The 17,460-nt window shown below is 47.3% G+C and overlaps 1 protein-coding gene across 1 annotated transcript in view; it reads left to right on the top strand.

The window, feature by feature from the left end:
- The window catches only part of LOC120928841 (transient receptor potential cation channel subfamily M member 2-like), a 191,430-nt gene that overhangs the window by 95,179 nt on the left and 78,791 nt on the right, over positions 1 to 17,460 (top strand). Inside the window, exons 16-20 of the mRNA XM_040339861.1 lie at positions 844 to 959; positions 2,480 to 2,566; positions 4,006 to 4,210; positions 8,955 to 9,073; positions 12,223 to 12,364. Coding sequence (XP_040195795.1) covers positions 844 to 959; positions 2,480 to 2,566; positions 4,006 to 4,210; positions 8,955 to 9,073; positions 12,223 to 12,364 — 669 coding nt within the window. The remainder of the gene's footprint in view (positions 1 to 843; positions 960 to 2,479; positions 2,567 to 4,005; positions 4,211 to 8,954; positions 9,074 to 12,222; positions 12,365 to 17,460) is intronic.

Here is a 17,460-nt window from a genome sequence, read left to right as displayed (position 1 = left end):
GATGCCAATCAGTGCCCACAATGGGCATCACTGATTGGCAGGCATTGTTTAGCACTGATTGACATCCATTAGTACAACACATACATTAGTACAACACATACGTTAGTGCCACCTATCAGTGCCCATCTATGCCCATCTATGCCCATCTATCAGTGCCCATCCACTAGCTGGACTAGTAATGTTAAGTATGGCCGTCGTTCCTGCGTCGAAATTCGAACATTTTACATAAGTCGTCAGTGAATAGGGATTTCCGTCATTTACGTCCACGTCGAAACCAATAGGACCGTGCAGCGTACTTAGCCGCAATGCACACTGGGATATGTACACGGACGGCGCATGCGCCGTTCCAAAAAAAACTCAATCACGTCAGGTCAACCCAAATTGACATAAAACACGCCCCCTCAGCCTATTTTAAATTAGGCGCGCTAGCGCCCGCCGCATTTACGCTACGCCGCCGTAACTTAGCAGGCAAGTACTTGTTGAATCATGTACTTGCCTCGCTAACTTACAGCGGCGTAGTGTAAACACGATACACTACACCGCCGCAAAGTTAAGGCGGGCTTTCTGAATCCAGCTAAATGACTTTATGGATGACATGTGAATTTAGAATGTTTTTGACGCATCACATTCGTTATGAACTCGCATCAGCGTGAAGCAGGCCTACATGTTGACAATAGAGATGCTTCAATAAGTAATTCAACTTTCATGAGCCTGGATCTCTGAGCAGGGGGTAGCCATATTCATAGAGTATTATTTTGTAGCTCGCCAATCTGATTTCTGGCACCCCACACCCTGCGCCACGTTTGACAATATAATGAAAACCTGTCTATTGTCTTTTCACAGACATTCCTCACAAGGACCTGGTGGGGGAAACTTTCCGTGGACAATGGCTTCATCCAGCTTTTGCTGTGTATGATGCTCTTCCCTCTAATCTACAGCAACTTCATCATCACCTACAGGTCAGTCTGCCATTGTTTCTCACAATACAAATGATAGTGTTTTATGGACTCTGGAGTATTCTGCCATCAGAATGTCTGGTCTATGGAAGACCAGGCTGTATGAATATGGGTGGGGGGTTAAAGGATCATTAAAGGATTTTTTTTTTTTTAACCACTTAAGCCCCGGACCAAAATGCAGCTAAAGGACCTTGCCCCTTTTTGCGATTCGGCACTGCGTCGCTTTAACTGACAATTGCGCGGTCGTGCGACGTGGCTCCAAAACAAAATTGGCGTCCTTTTTTTCCCACAAATAGAGCTTTATTTTGGTGGTATTTGATCACCTCTGCGGTTTTTATTTTTTTGCGCTATAAACAAAAATAGAGCGTCAATTTTGAAAAAAATGCAATATTTTTTACTTTTCCTATGCATTAAGGTAAAAAAACATCTGATAGCACCGCCCCCCCCCCCCCCCGAGCCCCCGTTTTACTTACCTCTCCACTCAAAAGTCCCGGGCGCGTTCTCGTCTTCCTATTCGGTTCCTAGCCTGGCCGTTGATTGGCTAGGCTGGGCGGATTGATAGCAGCACAGCCATTGGTTGGCGCTGCTGTCAATCACAGCGGATGATGCAGCGCGCCGGGGGGGCGGGGCCGAGTGATACAGTCGGCGGCTATGGCCGCCGCTGTATCACGGGAGCGCGCTCGCAAAAGCTTTCCACCATGCGAGGGAGCTCGCATGAACGTGGAAAGCTTTTGCGAGGAGGAGCAGAGACAGCCGCCCAGGGACCCCAGAAGACACGGATCGGGGCCACTCTGTGCAAAACGAGCTGCACAGCGGAGGTAAGTATAAGATGTTAGTTATTTTTAAACAAAAAAAAATCTTGCCTTTAGTGTCCCTTTAAGTGGTTAAAGAGTGGTATATATTTGAAATAACTTTTTATGTTAGTCAGCTATGATTAAACACTGGGAATAGTGTGAAATGCGTCAGCTGTCCAGTTTGCTGTTGCTGTGGCTTGTAGTGCTGTTTTGGATTTTACCAATAAAGGCAACGATTGTTTGGAGTGCGGCTGTCCAGAAAAATATATTTTTTTCTACCTTACCTAGATGGGGTAAGAGCTTGCTGGATGACTGACCGTGAGACCCCTGGGGGGGGTTGTTTGTCCCCCAAAAAAACAAAACAAACACCAGCCGCCATTGTTTACTAGAGGGTTTACAACCACTTTAAATTTTATTTTATGACATCTAATGAATACTAAACTGTTCAAAAAGATTGTTGTGCCTTTAATTCTGTTTTAGGCACAATGGAAAAGAATGTAGGTGGTGGTATTGGAAAGGGTCAGTTGCAGTTTAGCAACCAGGGGAACTTCCTTGTCCTCTCCCATGCCAGGCCTCCTGGATATCACCCGACAGGCCAATCAGTAGTCCGGACCTGATCTCCAGACTATGGAAGAAGTTACAGATGAAGAAATCAATAGAATTTCTTGATGTTATGCACTGGGTTCCTTTTGCTCTATTTCAGCCAATTCTTGCTTTGCTTTTTTGCAGGAAAGGCTTTACAAATGTTCCCTCTTTCCTTGATGGAAGTCGGAGAAATCGAAGTATCCGCCAAGATACCAGAATCAAATCGAAAGGGTAAGGCAAAGAGGAGTGCCTCAAATAATATATTGCAGAATCCTGATTAGAGATGGGCCGAACACCCCCTTGTTCGGTTCACAGCATAACTCCCGAAACAGGGGAAAAGTTCTGTCCCGAACAGCGAACTCCATTGAAGTCTGTGGGAGATGAACATGAATAGAAATTTTTTGTTCTCTTTCTAAGGCCCCATACACACGATAGAATCCATCCGCTGAAAAATCCCAGCGAATGGGCTTCAGCGGATAGATCCTATGGTGTGTACACTCCAGCGGATCTGTTTCCGTGGATATTTCTCCCCTGGGATGGATTCCAGCAGATAAATATTTGCTGACATGCTAAACAAATCTATCTGCTGGAATCCATCCCAACGGATGGATACGCTGGTCTGTATAGACTCACCGGATCCATCCGTCCGAAGGGATCCCCCGCATGCGTCGTAATGATTCGACGCATGCGTGGAATTCCTTATATGACAGCGTCGCGCACGTCGCCGCGTCATAATCGCGGCGACGGCGCGACACGTCATCGCCAGAGGATTTCGGCGCGGATTTCAATGCGATGGTGAGTACACTCCATCGCATGGAAATCCGCACAAATCCTCGAGAGGATTTATCCGTGGAAACGGTCCGCTGGACCGTATTCGCGGATAAATCCTCTCGTGTGTATGGGGCCTTAGTCTGTCGGAATATCCGATGAAAAAATTCCATACGATTTTTTCCATCAGAAATTCCGATCGTGTGTACAAGGCATTAAAGTTCAACCCTGCTAAAAATTTGTGGCATGTTATCCTTGCTATCTGGCTTCTTTTAATTTTTGTTTAAAAACCTCTTTAAAACAAGAATCCATCCCCTCCACTTGCATCCTTGGACTCGCCACATCATGACCTGAAGTCTTCTGGAAAAAGCAGTTCTTTGTGTTCTTCTCAGGCCTTCAATACTGAAGATGATTGTTTCTGTATACAACATTACCTTGGATTACAACCATAATCCATTCCAGAAGAATGCTTGTAATCCAAAGCACTCGTATATCAAAGTGAGTTTCCCCATAGGAATCAATGGAAACTCAGATAATTTGTTCCACAGCCACGGCTTGTCTATGCAGTACCACATGTTGCCAGAGGTGGGGGGGCATCAGAGACACTCATAAACACTCCAAAGAGGCTTGGAGATGCTCAGAAACACTCAAGCCTCGTACACACAACTGAGGAACTCGACAGGCGAAACACATCGTTTTGCTCGTCGAGTTCCTTGTTAGGCTGTCGAGGAACTCGACAAGGCAAGTTTCTCCATTCCCGTCGAGGAAAAAGAAGACATGCTCTCCCTCGAGTCAGGATTTTCACGAGTAATGCGAAATCCGCATTTCTCGCAATCCGAGGGTCCACTGTATTAGTAATGACTGAACTCTGCTAACAGACTATGTTCTTATTTCTCCTACAGACTTAAACCGTACAGCTGGTTCTGGAAGCTTCAAGCTTTCTTCACTGCTCCGAATGTGAAATTCTATTATAACGTTGTGTCATACGTTGGATTTTTGTGGCTTTTTGCATATGTTCTGACAACTGACTTCCAGACCTATCCATCCTGGAGGGAATATTTATTGTACGTTTGGGTCTTCTCCATCTTTACTGAGGAGCTACGTCAGGTATCGTTGGTCATATTGTTATGATTATTATATTGGATTTACAGTATATAACCCCAACAGTTCGTGCAGCTCTTTACATAGACCGCAGTTCAATTCAGAACATGAGGACAAAACTGGCCATACATGGCTCTCTTTTTTTTGTTCAGCCAGTAAGATGAATTAAAAAAACTGAACCAATTCCCCCCTCCACCTTGATAGACCAAGGGAGTAGATTTTTTTGAGGAGGAGCAGATGGTCAACGATATCAAAGGCAGCAGGAAGGGCTTATAGTATGGTAACTCAAGCCTCGTACACACGCTCGGTTTTCTCGGCAAGAACCAGCAAGAAAACTGCTGGCTGAGCTTTCTTGCCGAGTAAACCAAGCGTGTGTATGAGGCTTTCAGGTTTCTCGTCTGGAAATCTGCACAGAATCTCGACGAGAAAAATAGAGAACCTGCTCTCTATTTTCTCGTCGAGATTCTTGTCGGCCTGTTTCCCGACGAGAAACCCGGGTGTCTGTATACTTACGTGTCGCCGTGTAAACCCGCGCATGCTCGAAATGACTTTGGTGCATGCGCGGTAGCTTCCACGGCACATGTAGGGTGCAGCAAGATGGCGGCGACGCCATTGAATGTGACGAACGCAAGCTCGTCGTACGCAATGACGTCATGCGTTCTTGCCTTTCAAAAGAACCGCGGTTCTTTTGAAAGGAGTGTGTGTGCACTCGGGGGACAAGAGATTCTTGCCAAGAATCTCGTCAGGAAAAACAACGTTTTTTTCCTGATGAGATTCTGGCCCGTGTGTACGAGGCTTAAGTAGTAGCCATTGGTTGCAGCAGTTATTAAGTCAAGAAACTTGTTATTAGGGAGGTAGCAGTTCAGACTAGGCATTCTAGAAGTTTGGAGAAAAGAGATGGGACTTAAAGCGGGGGTTCACCCTATAAACAAAAAAAAAAAAAAAAAAATTTCTTCTAGCATAAAATGAGGCATAGTAGCGCAAGCTACAGTATGCCTGTCTTCATTTTTTTATCCCCGTACTCACTGTGCAATCCTACATTGAAGATTCTGTCTCCCCACGGGGAATGGGCGTTCCTATCCAGACGGAGGATGATTTACGGCCGGCTCTGGCACGTCACGCTTCTCCGGAAATAGCCGAAATAGGACTTGGCTTTTCACGGCGCCTGCGCATAGTCTGTGCGCAGGTGCCGTATATCGCCGTGAAGAGCCGAGACCTACTCCGGCTGTCTTCGGGGAGCGTGACGTGCCAGAGCCGGCCGTCAATCATCTTCCGTCTGGATAGGAACGCCCATTCACCGTGGGGAGACGGAATCTTCAATGTACGATTGCACAGTGAGTACGGGGATAAAAAAATCAAGACAGGCATACTGTAGCTCGCACTACTATGCCTCATTTTATGCTAAACAGCTGCTATGGAGGGTGAACCACCGCTTTAAGGCTCATACACACGATCCGATCGTACTTTTTCACAACAAATGTCCGACGGACCTGTTTGATCGGACAATCCGACCGGGTGTACGCTCCATCAGACAAACTTTTTGTGTTTTTCATCGGACAAATATTCGCTGTGCAAACAGACAAACTTTCCGGGAATAAATGTCCGACGGAGGATAATCCGATCGTGTGAACAAAGTCTAAAGTACAAACACTCATGCTTAGAACAATGCTAAAGATCAAACAACAATAGCAGAAGTTGCCCAAAGGGTGGCGGTAAAGAGCTGAAAAAAACACATGATTTAGTGAAAGTTGGCTGAAAAAGAACAAGTTCACAACCAACGTCCTTCGAACAAAAATCCAAGAAAAAAGTCTGATGGGAGTCCGATCATGTGTATGAGGCTCAAAGGTGTTCGGACTGATGGACTATATGTCCAAACAGTATGGCCCCGTACACACGACCGTGTTTCTCGGCAGAATTCAGCCAGAAACTCGATCGGAGCCGTATTCTGCGGAGAAACCCGGTCGTGTGTACACTTTTGGCCGAGGAAACCGACGAGGAACTCGTCGGGCCAAATAGAGAACATGTTCTCTATTTCCTCGTTAGTCAATGAGGAAACTTGGCTCGCCGAGATCCTCGGCGGCTTCACAAGGAACTCGACGAGCAAAACGATGTGTTTTGCTCGTCGAGTTTCTCGGACGTGTGTACGGGGCCTAAGAATGAGTCACTCTTTCTAATATGGCATATATTCTGATATTGTCGCTAAATATTACTGTCCCATTTTAAGTAATCCAAGACTTATTCTTAATGTACACTATTTTCTTGCTCACCCTGTGCCCCTAATAGACATAGGGTGATTTAGACATAAGAGGTGCATGGGGAGCTTTCGAAGGGATTCTGGGTTCCACAGGCCCTCCTGTTACACATATATATGTGTAGCGCTACCCCCGAAGGAGCCGCTGGTTAGATTTGGGATCAGCGTATTTAAGTTACCTCCGTGATGTGTCCAGGGGAATGATAATGGAGCCGGAGTGGGTAAAGTGCCCCTGGACAGACCCCTCTCACAGGCCTGGCAGCCAGAGCGTCACTTAGAGCTTTCTGGGGAGGAACGGGTCTCTGCCACAGACCCGGCTCTATTGAATTTTTAGATTGGTAAGGGACCCCCGCCACAGGCCCGGTGTATCAAGAGCGTGAATAGTAGAGCGAATCCTCCCTGTCAATGATCAGCCTAAATCTCCCTTAGGTAGACCTTGTGTCCTTGAGTCACCGACTGACAGTTTGCAGCATACAACCTGTCAGTGTCCGGCCACCCAGATCCCCAATGGTTCGTCTAAGCCCTATTGGATCACCTGCACTCCGGGTTCACCTCAGACCGACTCCCCACCGAACAGCACAACTCGCTTGGGATCTTCTTGGTGAGGGATGGGGAACCCAGTCAATCACTGGGGTCCCTTTGCAGCATCAGTTGCTCCGGGCCACGAGGGCCCAGAGTCAGGAACTCCGCATAGCACGTGCGCCCTGGCCTGGTAGGCCATATCGCCGGGGGGCCTGTGATGTGCGCACACCCTAAAGGTCCAGGGACCAGGAACCCGCGAAGAACCCTGAGCAATGGCCTCCGCCACAGAAATACCCCTCCCCCAGCATGCTCCGCGAGGGAAAACTCCTCTAATTGGCTGCTGGGGAGAAGCGGCTCCCCCTGGACCCCTCTGGCGCCACCTGCCATCCAGAGATGAAACGGCATCTCTGAAGCACAGAATGACCCACAGGACAGTTCAGGGCTGGCGACAGCCAAATTTAAATAAATCAACATAGATGAGAGCAAGTAAGTCTCTCATCCCACTAAATTTAACATAGCACCTGTACTGATAATGTACACAGGCGCTACATATGTAACAAAATGTATTCCTGGAATGGACTGAGGTGGTCTCGTACACACCACCGAACATGTTTGCTGAAACTGGTCCGCGGACCAGTTTCCGCGGACATGTTCGGTCGTCTGTACGGCTGACCGGACAGGATTCCCGGCCGAGCGGACAGGTTTCCAGCGGACAAATGTTTCTTAGCATGCTAAGAAACATGTCCGCTGGAAGCCTGTCCGTCGGACATGTTCGGTCGTCTGTACGACTCACTGGACATGTCCGCTCGGCCGAAAGCCCTCGCATGCGTCGAAGTGATTCGACCCATGCGTGGAAGCATTGACCTTCCAGGGTCGCGCACGTCGCCGCGTCATCGTCGCGGCCACGGCGCAACCACGGCACCGCGTATCCTGTCCGTGGGGAATTTGGTCTGATGGTGTGTACAGCCATCAGACCAAATGATCCCAGCGGACCATTTTAATCGGACAGGTCCCGTCGTGTGTACGAGGCCTAAAAGGAACGTTCTCTCGTGGTGGAGAATCTATTTGTCAGGTCAAAGTTCTGGTCTTTCAGAATTTCCAAGTAACAATGTTGGTTGAGCGTTGAACCTTTGTTATATGAACTAATTCTGAACTATTCCCTCTGGATTAAAAAAAAACACACCAGCACCACAAACAGCTTTCCCCTTATATAGAAAAAGGGTGAGGCTACAAAGGAACCCATACCTTGGGAGGTGGTAATTTAACAATAAAGAAAAGCCCCCCTTACATTGATGAATGTGGTAAAAATTTCACTATGCAAGGAATTGACGTCTGCCGGCTCTGTCATGAGTTCATACATATGGTGACGGGTATGATACATGTACTATGTAATTTCAACGTTTTCTTGTTATGTATAAAGACAATTCTTGCAATATTTTGAAACATGTCAATTTATGTCATATACAGTGTGACCCCACATGGACACTGGCCCCTGATGAAGGGACAAGGTCTTGAAACGCGTAGGGCCTGAATGAACCCCTGTGGACTAGTCAGACACCTACCTATGAACTTTGTTTTTTAACATTTATATTTTTGTATTTATTGTATAAATAAACTTTTATTTATTTATGTTTTTTGAATTAATGAGCTGTTACCGCTAAAGCCCCACCCTGGGGGATTCCTTTCTTTCCTACTATGCAAGGAATTGCGTGGAAGGAAAATATGAAAACGGTATATTTGTTTGCACATGATTGGATGGTGGAAGTTACCAAAGCTTCACCTCATTCACTAAGCTAAAGAAAAATTCCCTTGCCAAGTGAACAGTTTTTTTTGTGTTTAGTAAATCAATCCCGCGGTATATCTACACATCATTTGTTGCATTTTTATCTTCTTGTCAATTGTCTCTGTGCTATGTTCCTGCTGATCTGTATGGATCTTAGGACGTGTTCTTTGACTGCCCTGTCCCCTGCCTTCCAGCTGTTTTATGACCCGGAGCGTCGTGGCTTTTTGAAGAGTTCTGCCCAATACATTTCAGAGTTTTGGAACCAGGTGGATTCGCTGGCTTTGACGTTATTCGCTGTTGGGCTGATATGCAGGTGAGGCATCCAGCAATAGTCCTTTAAAAATGAACTTCTATGTAAAGCATTGTCTAATTATACTTGATGCAATTCACCAAGACAATGAGGCCCCGTACACACGTCTGAGGAACTCGACGTGCCAAACACATCGAGTTCCTCGTCGAGTTCAGTGTGGAAGCCGCCGAGATCTCGGCGGGCCGACTTTCCTCATTGAACAACGAGGAAATAGAGAACATGTTCTCTTTTCGGCCCGACGAGTTCCTCGTCGGCTTCCTCGCTGAAAAGTGTACACACGACCGAGTTTCTCGGCAGAATCCAGCTCCGACCGAGTTTCTGGCTGAATTCTGCCGAGAAACTCGGTCGTGTGTATGGGGCCTCACAGATCCCCAGGAAAAGTCACACGCACTCCAGATATCTTTCTTCAAAAATCTTTTTTTATGAAAACTGGTGCCAAGTGCCAGTAGCAATAAAAAACACCAACAATGCCCTGGGCCCGCTACACAAAGATTTCCCTGACGCCCTGATTGATTTCTCTCTGCGTGTTTGACATCCGCACTGATATTATATCTATTTCTCCTTTCCTCTCTCTGTCAGCCAGGGCCGATCCTAGGGTCACAGACGCCTGGGTGCAGAAATATTTCTGGCGCCCCCTCATGGGCGTGGTCATCTTACTAACTCCTCCCCTTTACAAATGTTTCTATGGCTACAACTCAAACACAGAGATGCTCCCCTAAGAACTCTTCATTAGTGTCCCCCATCAGAGCCCCCCAGCAGGTGTCCCCCATCAGAGCCCCCCCACAGCAGGTGTCCCTCATCAGAGCCCCCCTACAGCAGGTGTCCCTCATCAGAGCCCCCCAGCAGGTGTCCCCCATCAGAGCCCCCCAGCAGGTCTCCCTCATCAGAGCCCTCCACAGCAGGTGTCCCCTATCAGAGCCCCCCAGCAGGTGTCCCCCATCAGAGCCCCCCAGCAGGTGTCCCCCATCAGAGCCCCCCAGCAGGTGTCCCCCATCAGAGCCCCCCAGCAGGTGTCACCCATCAGAGCCCCCCAGCAGGTGTCCCTCATCAGAGCCCCCCCCAGCAGGTGTCCCCCATCAGAGCCCCCCAGCAGGTGTCCCCCATCAGAGCCCCCCATCAGAGTCCCCCCAGCAGGTGTCCCCTATCAGAGCCCCCCAGCAGGTGTCCCCCATCAGAGCCCCCCAGCAGGTGTCCCTCATCAGAGCCCCCCCCCAGCAGGTGTCCCCCATCAGAGCCCCCCCCAAGCAGGTGTCCCCATCAGAGCCCCCCACAGCAGGTGTCCCCATCAGAGCCCCCCACAGCAGGTGTCCCTCATCAGAGCCCCCCCACATCCGGTGTCCCCATAGATCAGTACTTGTCCAATAGATCCATGTAGCTCGGGCGCACTGGGAGCAAAAGCACATTATAGGGGGGCGGGGCATACGTGGCATCTTTGGTTACTTGGAGGGTGGCACTCGGAGAGCATTTCTGGGAGTGCACGGGATGATTGGCAGCAGCTCCGGCCAACCCAGAAGCCTCTCATCACACCGCCTATGGGAAAAGAGCCGACACATGCAGAGGGGGTGGGGCAGACAGGAGACTGCTCCATGCACACCGGACAGAATTAATTAGTGGAGCCTAGTACCGGAATGTGTTCCGGTACTAGGCTTCGCTGTGGTACCCAGCCTGGATTCTGGGGACAGCGGGAGGTATGTGCTCTTGTCAGTTGCCAGCGGAGAGAGCAAGCGGGATGGGGAACCGCAGCACCCGCTATATGCGCTCCGCCTCTGGACACAGACAAGGAGGAGGGAGGGGAGCACTTTGGAGCTTTCGCTCCCCCACCTCTGCGGCGCCTGGGTGCGGAGCACCCCGTGCACCCTGCCTAGGATCGGCCCTGCTGTCAGCCTTTTACCTCTTTCTTCTCTCTCCTTTTTTGTTTTAGACAACTGATATGTCAAGTAATGTATGGATAGGCACTGGGGTCTCAACCCCTTGAAGGCACTGCACACCCTTCCCCTTACCAAAAATATGTAGAAGAATACGTATCGGCCTAAAATCTTTTTTTTTTTTTAATTGTGATATTTATTAAATCAAAAAGTAAATAATATTGTGTTTTTTTTTTTTAAATTGTTGCTCTTCTTTTGTTTATAGCACAAAAAATAAAAACCGCAGAGGTGATCAAATACCACCAAACGAAAGTTCTATTTGTGGGGGAAAAAACATAATGGGCCAGATTCACAAAGAGATACGCCGGTGTATTATCTACAGATACACCATCGTATCTCTGACTTAAACTGGTCCTAACTATGCGCCTGATTCATAGAATCAGTTACGCATAGATATGGCTAAGATCCGACAGTGTTACACTGTGTTACACTGTCGGATCTTATTTGAATCTGATTTACGTTGAATAATATGTAAATCAGCGAGATACGCGAATTCACGAACGTACGCGGACCCGACGCAGTGTTCTTACGACGTTTCCGTAGCGGTTTTCCCGGCGTATACTTACCCCTGCTTCTATGAGGCGCAGCCAATGTTAAGTATAGCCGTCGTTCCCGCGTCGAGTTTGAATTTTTTTACGTCGTTTGCGTACGCCGATTCAGAAACCCGTGCGTCGCTAGTTACGCTCACGTAGAAACCACTGACGTCCTAGTGACGTCAGTGGGAGCAATGCACGCCGGGAAATTTCGCGGACGGCGCATGCTCATTTAAATCGGCGTGGGAACGCGCCTGATTTAAATAGTACACTCCCCCTAGCCGCGGAATTTGAATTCCGCCGGGGGTTTTACGATCCGCCGCTGCAAGTTTGGAGGTAAGTGGTTTGTGAATTACCCACTTGCCTCTCAAACTTGCGGGAGCGGATCTTAAATCAGGTAGATCGAGCGGATCTAAAGATCCGCTGATCTACGTGAATCTGGCCCCAAGATTTCATTTGTGTACAGTGTAGCACGATTCAAATTGTGACAGCGCTGAAAACTAAAAATTGGTCTGGGCAGGAAGGGGGTGAAAATGCCCGGTATTAAAACATGAATTGCTTGCTATAGGCAAGGTGGGCACATTTTGATTTTGTTCTCTCTTATAAATGAAACCCTGGGACCACAGTCTCACATTATTTGAGATAAGACTTGAATTGCATTGCACACTTCTAACAGCGTTCTTTCTGTGTCTAGATTGGTTCGGACAGACATTGACACTGTCTATCTGGGTCGGGTGTTCCTGTCTGTAGACTTCATGATATTCTGCATCCGCCTCATGCACATCTTTTCGGTCAGCAAAGTTCTTGGTCCTAAGATTATCATCCTCCAGAGAATGGTAAGACGTGATCTAGAGCAGGTCGGAAATATCTACTTGTAATTCTTGAAGGATAATTTATCATCCTGCAGTTATGGCAAATGTTTTTGGTTATCTGACTAGAGATGTAAAATTTCACCAAATTTTAAAGCCATGGGGAAAAAAAAAATTCCCTGGGCCAGATTCTCGTAGATCGGCGTATCTTTGTGCGGGCGTAACGTATCCTATTTACGTTACGCCTCCGCAACTTAGACAGGCAAGTGCTGTATTCTCAAAGCACTTGCTCCGTAAGTTGCGGCGGCGTAGCGTAAATAGGCCGGCGTAAGCCCGCCTAATTAAAATGTGGAACACGGGGGCGTGTTTTATGTAAATAACTTGTGACCCGACGTGATTGACATTTTTCATGAACGGCGCATGCGCCGTCTGTGGAACATCCCAGTGTGCATTGCTCCAAAGTACGCCGCAAGGACGTATTGGTTTTCGACGTGAACGTAAATGACGTCCAGCCACATTCACGGACGACTTACGCAAACGACGTAAAATTTTCCAAATTCGACGCGGGAACGACGTCCATACTTAACATTGGTACGCCGCATGTACGCCACCATATAGCAGAGGTAACTTTACGCCGGGAAAAGCCTAACGTAAATGGCGTATCTGTACTGCGTCGGCCGGCAGACGTTCGTGAATTCGCATATCTAGCTGATTTACATATTTCTAGGCGTAAATCAGCGTCCACGCCCCTAGCGGCCAGCGTAAATATGCAGTTAAGATCCGACGGCGTAAGAGACTTACGTTGGTTGGATCTAATAGAAATCTATGTGTAACTGATTCTAAGAATCAGGCGCATAGATACGACCGCTCAGACTCAGAGATACGACGGCGTATCTGGAGATACGTCGTCAAATCTCCTTTGAGAATCTGGGCCCCTGTGTTTTTTTGGAAAAATGTTAAGAAAATTCAGTGTGGAGTAGTTCTACAAATTGAAAGTCATTCCGTAACACTGGGAAGGTGAAATATACTGGGGGTTATTTACTAAAGGCAAATCCACTTTGCACTACATGTGCAAACTACAAGTGCAAAGTGCACTTGAAATTGCACTGAAGCCCTGTACACACGCTCGGTTTACTCGGCGGTAAAAAGTCTGCCAAGAAAACCGAGGGGAAAGCAAGGAACCCGGCAGGAATCCCAAACGTGTGTATGCTCCATCGGCACTGCCTCGCAATGTTTTTTTCCAGTAGTAGATCTGGAGAAAAAACAGGTTCTCTATTTTCCCGCCAGGATTCCCGGCTGTTTTCCTGACGGGAAAACTGCGAGGAAGCATACACACGTCCGGGTTTTCATGGCCAAAAGCTCTCCTGGCTGTTTTCCTGCCGGGAAAACCGGTCGTGTGTAAGAGGCCTCGTACACACGACCGAGGAACTCGGCGGGCGAAACACATCGTTTTCCTCGTCGAGTTCTTGTTAGGCTTGTCGAGGAACTCGACGAGCCAATTTTCTCCATTCCCGTCAAGGAAATAGAGAACGTGCTCTCTTTTTGGCTCGACAATTTCCTCGATGAAAAATGTACACACAACCGGTTTCCTCGGCAAAAAATCTCTCCCACCAAGTTTCTTGATGGATTCTGCCGAGGAAACCGGTCGTGTGTACGAGGCCTGAGGCTTGAAAGTGCACTTGGAAGTGCAGTCACTGTAGATCCGAGGGGGACATGCAAGGAAGATAAAAAACAGCATTTTAGCTTGCACATGATTGGATAATAAAATCAGCAGAGCTTCCCCTCATTTCAGATCTACCCCTCAGATTAAGGCCCCATACACACCATAGAATCTATCCGCAGATAAATCCCATCAAATGGGTTTCTGCGGATAGATCCTATGGTGTGTACACTCCGTCGGATATCTATCCGCAGATAAATCTCCCCTGGAATGGATTTCCAGCAGATAAATATTTGTCGACATGCACAGAATATCTATCTGCTGGAATCCATTCCAACGGATGGATCCGCTCGTCTGTACAGACTTACCGGATCCATCCGTCCAAAGGGATTCCCCGCACGCGCCGTAATGAATAGACGCATGCGTGGAATTCCTTATATGACAGTGTCGCGCCCGTCGCCGCGTCATAATAGCGGCGACGGCGCGACACGTCATCGGCAGAGGATTTCAGCGCGGATTTCAATGCGATGGTGTGTACACGCCATCGCATTGAAATCCTCTGAAATCTTAGAGAGGATTTATCCGCGGATACGGTCCGCTGAACCGTATCTGCGGATAAATTCTATCGTGTGTATGGGGCCTTACAGCGACTGCACTTCCAATTGCACTTTCAGAGCAATTTCAAGTGCACTTTGCACTTGTAGTGGATTTGCCTTTCGTAAATAACCCCCACTGTGTATAAAAGTATTATGCTTGAAAAGTACAGCTTATTCAGTAAATAAACTTGATTTTTAAAATTGTATTGTTTATTATAAATGGAGTAACAAGGACTGAATATGTTAAGAACATTTCAACTATACATGAGAACAGGTAACCACCCCTTTCCCTCATAATCGTGTAGCGCTTACCCCCGAAGGAGCCGCTGGTATAGATTGGGTGGCATGTTACCTCGGTGACTCCGCCGTCTAGGGTAGTTGATGAGAGTCAAGCAATGGAATGTCCACACAGCAGGTGTCCCTTCTTGTGCTTTATTTACCCAACAAGGTAAAACAGTAAACTTGGTAGAGAGTAAAGATGTATGAGGAGAAGAAATAGCAGATTCAGGCGTAACAGTACGGAAACAGTCCTGCTTCCAACAACACTTTGCTTTCGTCACCACTCCAGCCGGAGTGGGTATAGTGTACCTGGACAGGCCTCTCACACCGACCTGGCAGCCAGGGTAGCACTTGGAACTCTGAGGGAAACAAGTCTCTGCCACAGACCCTCCCTTTTTCTTAGCTCATGTAGGAAATTCTCCTCAGTAGACTTTAGGCCTAAATCTCCTTCAGGTAGTTATTTTCTATTAGGTTACCGACCGACAGGTTGCCGACATCCAACCTTTCAGTGTCCGCTTACCTTAATCCCCGATGGACTGTCGAGGCCCTGTTGGATCGCCAGCCTCTCTTGGCTCTAATGAGGCGGACTCCCCACCGAACAGCTATCTCGCTTGGGATCTTCTTAGAATTAGGGCCCCAGTAGACGCACTGGAGCCCCGCCACAGTTTTAAATGTTCCAGACCAATGTGGTCCCGGAACCAGGAACACTGCATGGCTCACGCACCCCGAACTGGTAGGCCATCTCGCCTGTGGTCACCCTAAAGGTGGGTGCCACCTCAGGAAAAGAACCCCGCCCTCATGGCGTCTGTTCCAGAAGTACCCTCCCCCAGCATGCCCCGCGAGAGAAAAACCCTCCCGATTGGCTGCTGGCAAGAGGCACCCCAGCCTGTACTCCACTGGTGCCACCTGTCGCCCCGGGGTGGTACAACACCCCGGAAACACCAGATTGAGCCCACAGCACAGCCCAGCCGAAACAGAGACTCCTTTTCGGAATTGAAATCAGAATCAGAGTCTGTACACTCTGATTACCCTCAAAATTTTGTCAGCACCGGTACTTAGAAGTAACCAGGCGCTACAATAATGTATAGGCTTCCTGCCAGTATGCATTTTCAGGTCCTGACAATGCTGATCCAGAAGCATATATTGCCCTATAAAGAGCTTGATGAATGTTCTCCTGCTTTTCAGGTGTAATTTTATCTATAAATGAAGGGATTGTGGATTTTTGGAAGGCTGTGGTTTGTAACATTTCCTTACTTGAAGATGCTGCTGGTGAAGAAACACTTTGTGATGATCCAGAAGCAGCAGAAAGAGTGTTTCTGGAATGAGAACTATGGAGGGAAAATATCCTCCTGCTTTCATTCTGGTCCCCATATTTAATTCCATAAAGTATTTTTAATGTCTTTAGGGTACCTCTGGCATGCTGGGATGTGTTTTGTCATCCTTGTAGCATTTGGAAAATAATATTTCTTCTGACAATATTTGAAGACTGCAGCTTTGCTCTCAGCAGATTATAGGGTGACATTATGCTGTGATGGTAGATAAAATTACTAGGAATCATTTAAATGTTTTAAACTAATTTGTCAGATACATTTACCCTATTACCTGACAATTAAGGCCTGTAAGGACAGAAACTATCATCTACTGTATCCCAACAATCACCCAGCTGTAGGAGGTGCAAGATGGAGTCCCCAATCAAACTAACCTTAGTGGCAGAAATGCAAATTTCTCTTGTTTGATAACTGCTTTGAAAAGCACAGTGTTACTTGAACTGTATTCCAGGATTTGCTTGTCTTCAGCTAAGAGAACTTGCAAAAGTTTAAGACTTTGCATAAAGTCTCAGAAATCTTTCATGAGGTCTTCATGTTATATAGTTTGAATACTATGTCTTAGATATATTACAGTGCCATGAAAATGTATATATACCCCTTGAAATTTTGTCATGTTACAACCAAAAACATACATTTATTTTATTGGGATTTTATGTGATAGACCAACACAAAGTGGCACATAAGTGGAAAGAAAATTATAAATGGAAATAAAATGATAAATGGTTTTCAAATTGTTTTACAAATAAATATCTGAAAAGTGTGGCGTGCATTTGTAGGAAGTCGGTACTTTGTAGGAACACCTTTAGCTGCAATTACAACTGCAAGTCCTTTTGGGGATGTCTCTATAAGCTTTGCAGTCTTGCCACAGATTCTCAATTGGATTTAGGTCTGGACTTTTACTGGGTGATTCTAACACCTGAATACGCTTTGATCTAAACCATTCAATTGTAGCTCTGGCTGTATGTTTAGGGTTGTTGTCCTGCAAGATGGTGAACCTCCCCCCCAGTCTCAAGTTTTTTACAGACTCTAATGCCTCGTACACACGATCGGTTTTCCTGTCAGGAAAAAAAACGTTGTTTTTCCCGACGTGATTCCTCTCCAGCCTCCCTTGCATACAGACGTTCATGCCAAATCCCACCCGACCAAAGCGCGGTGACGTACAACACGTACGACGGGACTATAAAGGGGAAGTTCCATTTAAGTGGCGCCACCCTTTGGGCGGCTTTTGCTGATCCTCGTGTTAGTAAAAGTTTGGTGAGA

The sequence above is a fragment of the Rana temporaria genome, chromosome 2 (genome assembly GCF_905171775.1).
Source record: "Rana temporaria chromosome 2, aRanTem1.1, whole genome shotgun sequence".
Classification (NCBI taxonomy): Eukaryota; Metazoa; Chordata; class Amphibia; order Anura; family Ranidae; genus Rana; species Rana temporaria.
The sequence above is the reverse complement of the archived record's forward strand: the minus strand, read 5'-3'. Positions and strand labels throughout refer to the sequence as shown.